General features: G+C 35.2%; 1 protein-coding gene across 1 annotated transcript in view; it reads left to right on the forward strand.

Moving 5' to 3' along the window:
• Nucleotides 1-12,343, forward strand: part of daam2 (dishevelled associated activator of morphogenesis 2) — a 168,774-nt gene that overhangs the window by 153,671 nt on the left and 2,760 nt on the right. Inside the window, exons 17-25 of the mRNA XM_042774552.1 lie at nt 1,106-1,212; nt 1,499-1,583; nt 1,699-1,805; nt 2,977-3,065; nt 6,504-6,672; nt 6,964-7,071; nt 7,203-7,263; nt 7,972-8,103; nt 10,353-10,523. Coding sequence (XP_042630486.1) covers nt 1,106-1,212; nt 1,499-1,583; nt 1,699-1,805; nt 2,977-3,065; nt 6,504-6,672; nt 6,964-7,071; nt 7,203-7,263; nt 7,972-8,103; nt 10,353-10,523 — 1,029 coding nt within the window. The remainder of the gene's footprint in view (nt 1-1,105; nt 1,213-1,498; nt 1,584-1,698; nt 1,806-2,976; nt 3,066-6,503; nt 6,673-6,963; nt 7,072-7,202; nt 7,264-7,971; nt 8,104-10,352; nt 10,524-12,343) is intronic.

A 12,343-nucleotide genomic window follows, 5' to 3' on the forward strand; every position in this document is an offset into this window, starting at 1 on the left:
AACAAAATGAGATTTTATGGAGAATGTTATACAGCTCCTTTCCATACAATTAGAATGAATGGAGTGTGGTACTGTCAAAATCCAAAAATGATAAAGCAATGTAAAAGTGTGTTTGCTTATATTAATTTATAGCATAATAGGATATAGTGATACTTTATTAACCTTGACAGTCTCTGATCATGGTATAATTTCAGTGTATGGAAAGGAGCAAGTTTGGAGCAACATGGGCTTAATGATAATGGAATTTTCATTTTTGAAGGAACTGTTCCTTTGAGTATTTTAGTGAACTAATTTTCACTTCCAGCCTCATCATCTTGCAGTAGTAGAATTATCTTTTTCAAATGCCTGTGAAGTGAATAATTGGTGTGTGCAATTTTAAGAATCAGCTAAACTACTGTGATAGAACAGTAATTAGCTGAATTACTGTAATTACAAATGTGTCTAATTACTGAACATTAATACACAGATGAATAAAATGTAGATGAGGCATGTTCTGGAAAGTAATGACCTTCAACCTATCCCGCATTCTTCATGTTACTACTCAGAAAGACCTGCTGGGGTGTGTAAGAAGTGTGCTTTCTTTGGACCAGTGTGGAGTTACATGACCCATGTAACCTCATTGAGCATTCACAGCACAGGAAATGGTCCGGACCTATAAATAGAAGACTGTTTTCGCTGAAACAGTCAAGCTTCTTTCAAGCATCTGTGGTGTTTCAGCTGCATGATTAATTCTGACACACTGTTCTGAATACTGACTGGCCTTTTAAAAGATATATAGAAAGTTAGGAATATATTGTATGCTTTTTTTCACTGACTCAGTCAGTTAAGAAAATTTTTTTTTTGAAAGACAAAAAAATAGTTCATTGTTTATTCAAAACAGCAATGAAATCATTGTTCCGATTGATTCATGGTTGATTCATAAGTAAAATTTCCACCTTTGCCTAAATACAAGCCAAAGCACAGTCCCACATTATCAGTAAATCAGATAAAAAAATGATATCTGTAAATTAAATCTTTAAATTAAACTTTATTTCATTCATTATTTTATTGAATTATTATAAAGAAAATGAATCCAAACCATCAAACTATTTCTCCTCTTCTGCAGAAAGAAACAGGATCAATGGATGACCTTTATCTGAGCTCGCGCAAAGTCAAAGAACTGTCTGTTATTGATGGACGGAGGGCCCAAAACTGTGTCATCCTGCTTTCCAAGTATGTACTTGTCCCGAGTCAGCAACGTTAGCATTGAATTAAAGTCAACCTATCAGTTATCGCAGAAAACTGATGCTACGCTTAATGAAGCACAAAATGTAAAAATGTTTTTGAAATTATACTCTAAACATCTTGTAAAAACTTTTCACAACTTAAAATAAATAAATAATGGATACTTCTTGGCCAAATTGGAATCTGAAAAGTGAGTAACTGGTGTTTCTACTTTCTTAATAACATGTTAAATATTAACAGTTTATATAATAAAAAAAACTTTCTGTCCATACAGGTTAAAAATGAGCAATGAAGAGATAAAGAGAGCCATTCTAGAGATGGATGAGAGGGAAGAGCTGGCTAAAGACATGTTAGAGCAGGTGAGGGCTATCTAATGGATTGATCATTAAAAATATAACTACAATGTTTTTGATTAGTACTTTTATTACCTACGAGTAAACACTCTCTATGGGTTAATGTATTGTACATTTACAGCTGTTGAAGTTTGTTCCTGAGAAAAGTGATGTTGACCTTCTGGAGGAACACAAACATGAGCTTGAACGTATGGCCCGGGCTGACCGCTTCCTGTTTGAGATGAGCAGGTACTGCAAAATAATTTATTCTTAGTTTAAATGCATTTGAGAAATTAGCACAATGATGTACCATTTGGGTTAGAGTTAGGGTTGGGTTAGGGGATGGGGGCAGTTACTTTGTATGAGTGAAGAATAATAGTATATAAAGTTCTTGATCAGAAGATTTAATACTGAATTGCATAAATTACACAACAGGCAACAAACCAGGATTAGCAGTGATTTATGAGCTACTTTTCTCCAGCATATTTTATTTCCAAAGAAACAGGACACTGCAAAAATCTATGACATCTAGAAATTCCAAAGTCACATCACATCATTCTGTGGGTGATTCATCATTTAGCAGAAAATATATACAACATGCTCATCCAGGAAAGACGACTAATGCTAGAAACATACTTTACACAAGTGCATGAATGCAGCCATGTTTGATAAGCATGCATACTTGCATGAATCAACATTGCATATATAATAGCTAATAACCCATAAAAATATTTGCGCTGACTAAGCACCCACGGCTATGTCTGCATACTTGTTGAAATATGTTTCTTACAGAAGAAAATGCTGAATAACTACTTAATATGGCTATAAATAATTAAAATGGTTTTAAATAATGTTAGGTTGAAGATTAGGTTCAGGGTCTGTACATAGTTATTATAGTAAGTGCATACATGTAGAACAGGACTGTAAAATCAAGTGCTAACTTTTTTTTTTTCATGACATTAAGAGGTTCTTTATGTCATAAAAAGTTAGCATTTTATTTGCCCTTCCCTATAGATCTAAATTCTATATAAATACTTTTTCTCAATGCTGTGTGTGTGCACTTGGATGGGTTAAATGCAGAGCACCAATTCCGAGTATGGGTTACCATACTTGGCAAATGACACGACTTTCACTTCACTTTCATATCCTTACTGTAATGTGGAAAAAAATAGTTCTCATTTCTGTAGTGCAAAAAATAAAATCTATATAATGCAATTTTATGATAATTTATCATTATATTTAAGCATTTTTAAACTTTATCTTTAAACATAATCAAGTAAAATGCCTTTGAGAATAATGAGAATTACAGGGAATAAAAATATAATTAATGTGTTTTTGCCCATTTTGGGAGGAAATGTGACCTTTTCGTAAGATTCAACCCAATGAAACTGAATAATTTTGATTTCTTTCTCTCTATCAGAATCGACCACTATCAACAGAGGCTCCAGTCTCTTTTCTTCAAAAAGAAGTTTGCAGAGCGTCTAGCAGAAATAAAGCCAAAGGTTGAAGGTTGGTAGGTTTAGAGGGAATGCTTACTGGAGGTGTTTCTTTGCAAATGAACACAGACTCATATTGAAGTGATAGAGGCCAGAAACTGTTGTATAAATGTGATGTGGGAGAAGTCGTATTAGAGCATGAGTCAGGGCTGGTATGTTTGTGAGTCTGTGTGGCTTTTATACTTGAATTTATCTCCAGTTCAAATAAAGAACAGAGTTTCCACGGAGTCTGTTTTGGAAAGCTGGCACATGTTGAGAGGGGAGAGTCATTCTCATAAATGCTGCTTTTTTTCTTCAAAGAGTTTCAAGCTTTTCAAGAAAGAGTCATGGCATGCATGTTCTTGCAAAGTACTTCAGATGAACATAAGCCGGCCCAAATTCTGGTTAAAAAACTGTCCTTGCACATAATGATCTTAGCTAACCTTAAAGGGACAGATATACTTTCATCCATTGTTGTCCCTAATGTCATTAAAAAAATTATTTCCTCCTCTGTGGAACACAGAAGGAGTTGTTTTGAAGGTTGTTCATGCTGCTCTTTTCCATATTGTGATACGTAGCCATAAATTAGCTTTGTGTGAAAAACTGACTGGAATTGAAATTGCTATCTACTGAAAAGATCACTAACGCCTTGCTCATCCTGCAATCCTCAAATTTATCGGTACATACACTGATCTCTAATATTGACACAACCTCAAAGTGAAAAACAAGCACAAAGGTAATCAAAAAGGATGCTAATATGACAGTTTCCTTAACTAGACAATGCCATGTCATGTCATGTCATGTAATGTCTACAGTTATAAATCCAAGCACAAGTAACAAGACACTGAATTGATAGTAGTGTCTAATTAAGCTTTATAGAACAAAAAAAAAAATGTTTGCCATCAACAGACAAAACAAATGAAGGACTTCTCTGGCCCACCCTTGCACATTAAATCGTGTCAACAGGAAGGCATTTTGAATGTTTTAACATCCAGGCAAAGGAAGTCTAAATTTGGCTAAGATCCTCCGGGAAAACGCTTTTTGTGGGAAACTGGAGGCGGGAGAATTGTGGACAGGCATCAAAGTTGCATACTCTTTCTTGTTCCCGCTGGAGCGACTGCAGTACTTTGGCTCTATGATGGGAATTGTGAGGGAAAACTTGAGTGAAGACTAGTTCACCACACTCACAAAAACATAGTGAAGTTAAACATCAGTTTAGTACCAGTATTGTTTAGTAATTTTATCTTTCTGGAAAACGTAGGGTTTTACACTGGGGTGTGTTAATTCGTGTGAACTGGGAAAAAAAGAAAGATTTATGAGTCATTCTATAATTAGGGGTACATGTCATGTCCATGGAATTTTACAAGTTTTTCAATAACTTTTCACTTCAAACAATGATCACTTTTATATCAGGGGACATTTATATTTCATACAAAAATACAACAGATATCCATTTTTTATCTTGCAAAAATGGCATATTCTATACTGGAATTTGCTGTTTTTATGCTGTCCGATTTGGTTAATGTGAGGGTTTTGCTCTTCAGATTAGCTCTAGAATACATGTTTCTGTATATACTGTATTTCTTATAAATATTTGTCCAAAATAATCATTAAATTATGACAAAGGCGTTTAAAATATATTTTGCTCATGCATCTACATTAAATCATCCATTTCGTGTATGTCTGAGAAATCAGTGTCATCTGTGTTACTCCCGATAAAACCACCCTATAAATCAGCAGTGGTTTGTTCCAAAGTCACATGTCCAACATCACATGATGTATTTTCCTTTTTTGGAGGGAAATTTGAAGATGGTGTGGAAAGTCATAAATTCTCTTCTTCATTATTTTATCTAGATTATTGTCTGCATGTAGTGTAGATTAATTGTCCGTCAACTGTGTTATGAACATGTTCTGGTGAACTTGCGTCACATGGTATATTTATAAATATGTAGAGAAAGAATATAAAAACAAAAGTTAATCAAGGTCATGTACTAACTATTCCAAGGTCAGCAGTTTGCACAAGGCCCTAAAATGGCTGAAATGTCAACTGTGTTACCCATTAACTGTTACCCATCAAATGTAACACAGTTGACAAGGATTAACACGGCTGACAATGTTGGCAATACAGTGTCAGTTTATGCTCCTACTGAGTGTTGTTGATAAAAAATAAATATTCACAAACTATTGTCTACTATTGACTATTGAACTATTGAAATTACATAGGAATTGCCTAAAACCATGGAAAACAATGGACTTAACTGATCTAATCACAGCCACAATTTCTATGAACTCCGTATCCATAATATTATATACACATTATATTCACATCTGTCAAGGGTTAAAAATGCATTCAGAATTCCTCATGATTGACAAACCTATTTAATATTATAGATTTGGCACATATCTATTTCTGCTTAGTCATGACTGATAAAGTGTTAAGATGTTATTGTATAAGTCCTTACAACTTGAAGTTTCATGATGCATTATAAAACTTAATTTACCTTTATAATATATATTTATTAATGTTATAATATATATCCTGTGTTTAAAATGTTTTATGGATACTAAGTTCATTTTTACCTGTCAACTGTGTTACTTTTTCCACTGTGTTATGTGTGGTTTTTATGTTATAAATCTTTTAAATGTGAACTAATCTGTCAGAAAAAAAAGATTGGGATATCTCTGGAGATTGATGACTTTGGTAAGAATGGTGAATAACACTAAATTCTGCATACTGTGGATTTATGTTAAATAAAAGTATCATCCATCATGATAGCATCCCACAGTACGCCCATTATGAAGCCCCAAATTCATATTTTCCAATCAGTTAGACATTTAACCTCAAAAACTCTGGTGAATAGACTCAAAAACTTTCAAACGTTTATCTGTAACAGATGACAAAATAATGAATCAAATGTTCATTTTCATTAACATATTTAAAAAGTCATTAGAGCTTAAGCTTGCCAAACAATTAATTTGACACTTTAAGGGGATATATTATTTACAGTAATTTATTTATCAAAAAAAGAATACAGATTTTCTGACTTTTTGGCTGACGTGAAATGTACCCCTAAATATAGAATGACTCATTCATACATACATACATACATAAATACATACATACATATATATATATATATATATATATATATATATATATATATATATATATATATATATATATATATATATATATATATATATATATATATATATATATATATAAATAAATAAAGTGTTGGGAATGTGTAGAACTTTAGTGAATTCTGAATATCTGCTTAGCCTGTTACCTAACTTGTGACTTATGAATACTTAATCCATAAATTATAAACTCTTAATAATCAACAAATTTAAGTTAAATCTGTGAAAGAAGATCATGGTGTCCATATTGCTTGATAATAAATATGTCACTGCTATATAGACATCAAGGATGCTACAGAAACATCTTTGATATCTTTTCTCATATCTTTAGCTATTCTGTGTGCGTCACGTGAGGTGATGAGAAGTAAGCGCCTGACACAGGTTCTGGAAGTGGTTTTGGCATTCGGGAACTTCATGAACAAAGGACAGAGGGGCAACGCATATGGTTTCAAAGTGTCCAGCCTCAACAAGATCATTGACACCAAGTCAAGTATAGACAGGTCAGAGGTCAATGGAGAGGTTTTTAGCTTTTTTCATCTGAATGCATCAATTAATGTCACTGTTTTCAGTCCATGTATTTATTAGACTTTCCACTGCTACCAATGAGATGTTAAATTCAATTTACTAAATGATATCAAATCTCTTAAGAAATGCAAAGCATCCGTTCACTGAATAAAAAAAAAAAATTAATAAAAATCACTAAATGTGTATTAAAAGAACTAATAAATCTATTTCTTATTTCTTTGCTTTGAAATGTGAAATAAATTAATAATTCTATTTGCTATTTACAGAAACATCACCATGTTGCATTACCTGATAATGCTCTTTGAGAAAAATTACCCTGATATACTCAATATTCAACAGGACTTGGCCACTGTACCAGAAGCTGCCAAAGTCAAGTGAGTCACATATTGCATACTGATGAGCATGAATATAGAATGTACTGTTGTTTTTGATAGGCTTAGGCTGTTTTGTATATCATTTGGTTAAAGACTGTTTTTGTCCTACTGTTAATCTCTGTTACTGTTAGTCTGGCTGAGCTGGAGAAGGAAGTGTTCGGCATTAGGAGTGGCCTGAAAGCTCTGGAGGCAGTGAGTCATCAATCATTTATTTCTACAACTAAAAGCATTCTTCTCAGAAGTGCCCTGAAACTTTACTCACATTCACTTTTATTATTATTGTTATTAGTATTAGTGTTTTCACTGTTGCAACACTCTTTGACTGATTTATTTTTCTGCTAGTTTAGAAGCTTTATACAAACAACTTTTGTGAAAATTGGGTGTATATAGTTGTAAATCCACCTACAAATTTTCTTGTGTTTATGTTTGACACTTCCCATTAATACAGTTGCATTAAGTAAAACCTCCAAAGTCTTTGCATTTGTCAATATTTATAATAACTGTTTGGCATGATAACACTACACCTTTTTTTTATCAAAATAATTCCTTTATGTAAACTTGTTCTATTTTGTGTCATTTTGATGGAGTTGGTCAGAAAATATTAGTTATTTGCTAGTTAATGAGCAAACACCATTGAAGCTACAGTTAAACACCTAATACTACATGTCACTTTGGTCTTTATTTTATCACACTATTCCTAAAAAATTGTTCATAAAAAATTGTTCAAACATGTTCATTTCATTTACATTCTGATTGTGATTTCAAAACCCTACAGTTCCTACATCCTCCTAGAAAAACAGTTTATCCATAAAAAAACAAAACATCTGTAGTCAAATTTAATTAGAAACAACAAAAAAGATCAACTCTGTTTTAATAAAAATTTTATTCGATTTACATAAGGAGTTACGATACCAGCAGAGCCGAGCATGTGACCGGGGAGACAAGTTTGTTCCAGTGGTCAGCGACTTCATCACAGTCGCTAGCTTCAGCTTCTCTGAACTTGAGGAACTACTCACTGAAGCCAAAAATAAGGTAACATCTTCACTTAATTATTCAGTCACAATCATTATGCTTTCTTTTAACCTCCATCCTTATATACCCAACCTAATAAAACTATTGGCACAGTAATGTTTCAAAAGAAAGGGTTTCATTTTAGCCAGAAACAATCATCGCACAAAGGTTCCTTGGTAGAGAGAGAGAAAACAAGAGACCTGGCTTTCCCTCTGTGTCTAAGGCTGAAAATGTTTTCTCCAATATGTCCTTAGAGTTATTGTTAAGGGTAGAACAGGTCTTTGAGTGGGTCACAGTAGAGGGTTGTAGAGTGGAGCTGGGTTTTATCAGAGAATCAAGGAAAGATAGGCCCTCTCTGGCAGAGCCCAGCAGGCCTTCCCGTCCCCCCTTCTCTGTTGTTTTGAGCTCTGCCAACCCTGTGCATGGGCCAGAGCCTGACATCTTAGAAAGATGAAGGAATAGGGAGTGAGTGAAAAAGACAGAGAGAAAAGAGAGGGCTTTGTGTACCCTTCCTGGCTCGGCATGATGACTTAAACATCCTGGGGAATCCCGGCAGCCAGTCCTAAATTTCTCAGGGTTTTTACTCAAGGGTTTAAGGAGATTTATTTCTTTTGAAATGTGGATTGGTCTCAACTCAACCCCACTATGCATGTCCCCAACTCTCAAATACATGAAAGAGAACCATTCTAAAAGCCAATGGGAATAAATCTGGGATTTGTGCATGTGTGTTTGTGAGTGTGTTCGTGGCCTTTTTTGTGGTGGTGGAAAGTGTGAGTAGGGAATATGTTTTGGTAACTGGGCAGACTGACAGAGTCTTTATCCGAGCTCCACTCCCCATAACAGAACCGTCAATTTAACCCCATCCACCACTATCCAAATTATTTACTTAGTAAAGCCATAAAAGTTCAGAAAGACTTCATGAGAAATGGTTGACCTTGAAGCTCTACGAGTTATTTGGACACAAAGGCCTCCCTGTGCTTTCCAGACAGATCTACCTCTTCCTGCTTCCCTCGACAGGTCGGAATTCCATCTCCTGTAAGTGATTCTGTCGTCTGAGGTGGGCCAAAATTAACACAAACATTATGGATGAAAACAAGGGTAGAGTATTGTCAAGACTGAGATATTGAAGAGACTATTAGATCTCTTCTCTGATGGCTTGAGCAGGAGTTGTTGGAACTCTCACCACCTAAAGCTTGAGATATTAAGCAGAGATTTTAAGATTCTTTGCTAAGTCTCAGGACTGCAGATGCCCTCAAAAATGCAAACTTACCTCCAAAGTGATGGGATTTGTGATTTCTGGGCTCTCACAGTGAACAGGAATCATCTTCCTGTCTCTGCATCCATGAATTAGACAGCTGGTCCTGATAAGAGGGCATATGGTCATCAAACCAGGCATGACCTATTACATCATGCACACATAAGGAAGAAGAAACTGTGTGTGTGTTTTGGCAAATGTGTCAGGGATGAACAATGCACCGAAGATGTAGAATGGTGGAGCATGCAGCTTATGATATCTCTAAGAGACTCAGGAAAAATAGTACAAAAGCTGTCACTGTGGCTGTACCCTGTAAAAAAAGAAATATGTACCTTTAGGGAAGACATGTCAAGCACCTGGAGGGCCACTGTCCTGCAGAGTTTAGCTCCAACCAACTCCAACATACCTGCTTGGAAGTATCTAGCACCCCTAAAGACTTTGATTAGCTTGTTCAGGTTTACCACCCCTGCTTTAGAGTACTACTGTGCACCATTTAGGGGTAAATAAGTTACAAAGGTGTACCTTTTGAAAGTGTGCTGCCCCAGTGACAGCTTTTATACCTTTTTTCTGAGAGTTATATTACCCAACATTATCAATAAGCACTGTTGCCGAATATTTACAGTGGAAAGTAGCTAAAAGCCTGTTTGCTAAATGTCACTACATGACAACATACCTGCAAGTCTTGGAAACTAGACAATGTTTGTCCAAGAAGTTGCTAGATTTGTCGCTAGGCAATTTATAAAAAAAATACAAATAAAAAAAAAATAAAGAAAGAAACCTCACTGAAGGGGTCTGAAAAGTCACTTAATCTAGTGACAAAGTCACTAAGTTATCTACACTGGCAATAGTTGGGTGGTATACAATGAAATCTTCCAAGTTATGGTTTGGCCTATGTGTTGCATTTGTTTTGCCAATCATGCTTTTCCACTCATTTGCCTTTCTTTGTTATTTCTCAGCACAATCCACACTCATCCTCATTACATTATGACTCTCCTCTCTTTCCTATTCAATCCAGTTTTCTAAGTCTTTGAAGCATTTTGGAGAGGAGGAAGGTTGCATGCAACCGGATGAGTTCTTTGGAATCTTTGACATCTTCCTGCAGTCATTCAGCGAGGCCCAACATGACCTGGAGAACATGCAGCGACGCAAAGAGGAGGAAGAGAGGAGAATGCGCATGGAGGCAATGGTACATCTTTTCTTGAAACAGAAATACACACAGAACACACACAGATGCTTACAGGATCCACAGATAATGTTCATCTGAATAATTTCACACTTGCCTGGAAGTCGTTTTGTCTTTCATTAACATCTGGTTTTGTTGAAGTTTACTTATATTGTTGGTGAAGGTTTTTTTTTTATGCAAAATCTGGGCTGCGGCTCCTTTAAAGCTTGTCGGTAAATGACCACTGTTCTGCATGGCTAATGTCAGTGCACAGAGAAATGTATCAATGATCTGTAAACCAGATTTACAAAATTTGACATTAGCCTTTTTTTTTTTTTTAATTTACGTTTTGTGATGAAGCTGCTGTTTCCATTCCATTCTTCCATCTTTCAAAAATGTTTCTTTGTGAACCCTGCATTACATTTGTACCTCGAATTATAACATCCTCAACCCAGAATGTTGTTCTATTCATTCTTAATGCTTGGGGTCCTTTTAAACGCTGTGCAGGCACTCCAACAGGCTATCTTAACTGGGTGTATCAAAGCCAATGTTTAAAAAAAAAAAAAAACCTTGGAGTAGGTCAGAAATAGATCTGTCTACTGAATTCAGCATATACAGAGTCATTGATTATAATTTGGTGCCCACATCCAGTGTAGGCTGTTGATGTAACCAGTGGTGACCAAAGTTAATGTACATTGGACACATTATCTAATAATTCATAATTATCAGGACATGAAAATACACAGCTTCATCACTTTTGCCATGTACTTGAAGTTAATGCATTTCAACAGATAAATTCTCACTTATGCTGTATCTTACGTTAAGGTTTGAAGGGCCTTGAGGGAAAACATTTCATAAGTGATGATAGTAGGGATGTAGTTGATAAGTAATTTGTAGCAGTGACCCCAAATGCACATTTATTCACAGTAGTCACTCATGAGACCATGAATCAACTCAAAACAGCTCTGCTAGGCCCCTTCTGTATTGTGATGTTGTTATTGTAGGACATTTCCAAGATTGACCTCTTTTAAATGTTTAGTTTGATTTAAAGCTACTTCAGATCAGAGGAAATAATACAGTTTTTCTGGATCACTAACACATTATAACTGATTCATTTGGCCCAATTTTCCAAACCATTCATTCAGTTCTTCAAAACAAAGTCATAAAACTTCTAACACATTTCACCTGTTTTCACACATTCCAATTTGCTTAGTATTTTCTGCAAAACTCTACACAATAATGGCCTCATTTTGCACAGGTTTGATAATGTTCTCATTCAGAAAACATAAGTACACAATAAAACTAACTCAAGCATCACAAAATGAACTCAAATACCACACATGTATCTATGTGTAAACATTGAGTACCAAAACTGATGACACACCAGTCTGAATCTCAGGATACTATAAATAGGATCACAGGTTGTGTGCTTTATAAAATGAATCCTACTGGTGGGAGCCAAAGAGAAGAGGAGGGGGAAAGAAAAATGAAGGGATGGAGTCAAAGGTCATTTGTTACTTATAAAATGCAAAGCACTATAGGTGACCATGTTCTTGTGCATAGAATGACCAAGGGGGAAGCTGGCCAACAGACTTATCTGCCGGGTTTCTATACTACTTACATATATAGTATAAGTACAGTACACAGTAACAATACTTTAGATGAGAGAACTTTCACTATTCTGTGTACACCACCGAAACATAATGCCACACCCTATGATCGACAACTGTCTACGGGAGCTAGAGAAGACTTACAGAAGACTAAGAAACTGATATAATGGTGCAGAGGAGGCTGTATTTATTTATTTTTTTACTGCACAGTAACTGACAGTATGCTGTATTGAG

This window comes from Cyprinus carpio, chromosome A17 (assembly GCF_018340385.1).
Source record: "Cyprinus carpio isolate SPL01 chromosome A17, ASM1834038v1, whole genome shotgun sequence".
NCBI lineage: Eukaryota > Metazoa > Chordata > Actinopteri > Cypriniformes > Cyprinidae > Cyprinus > Cyprinus carpio.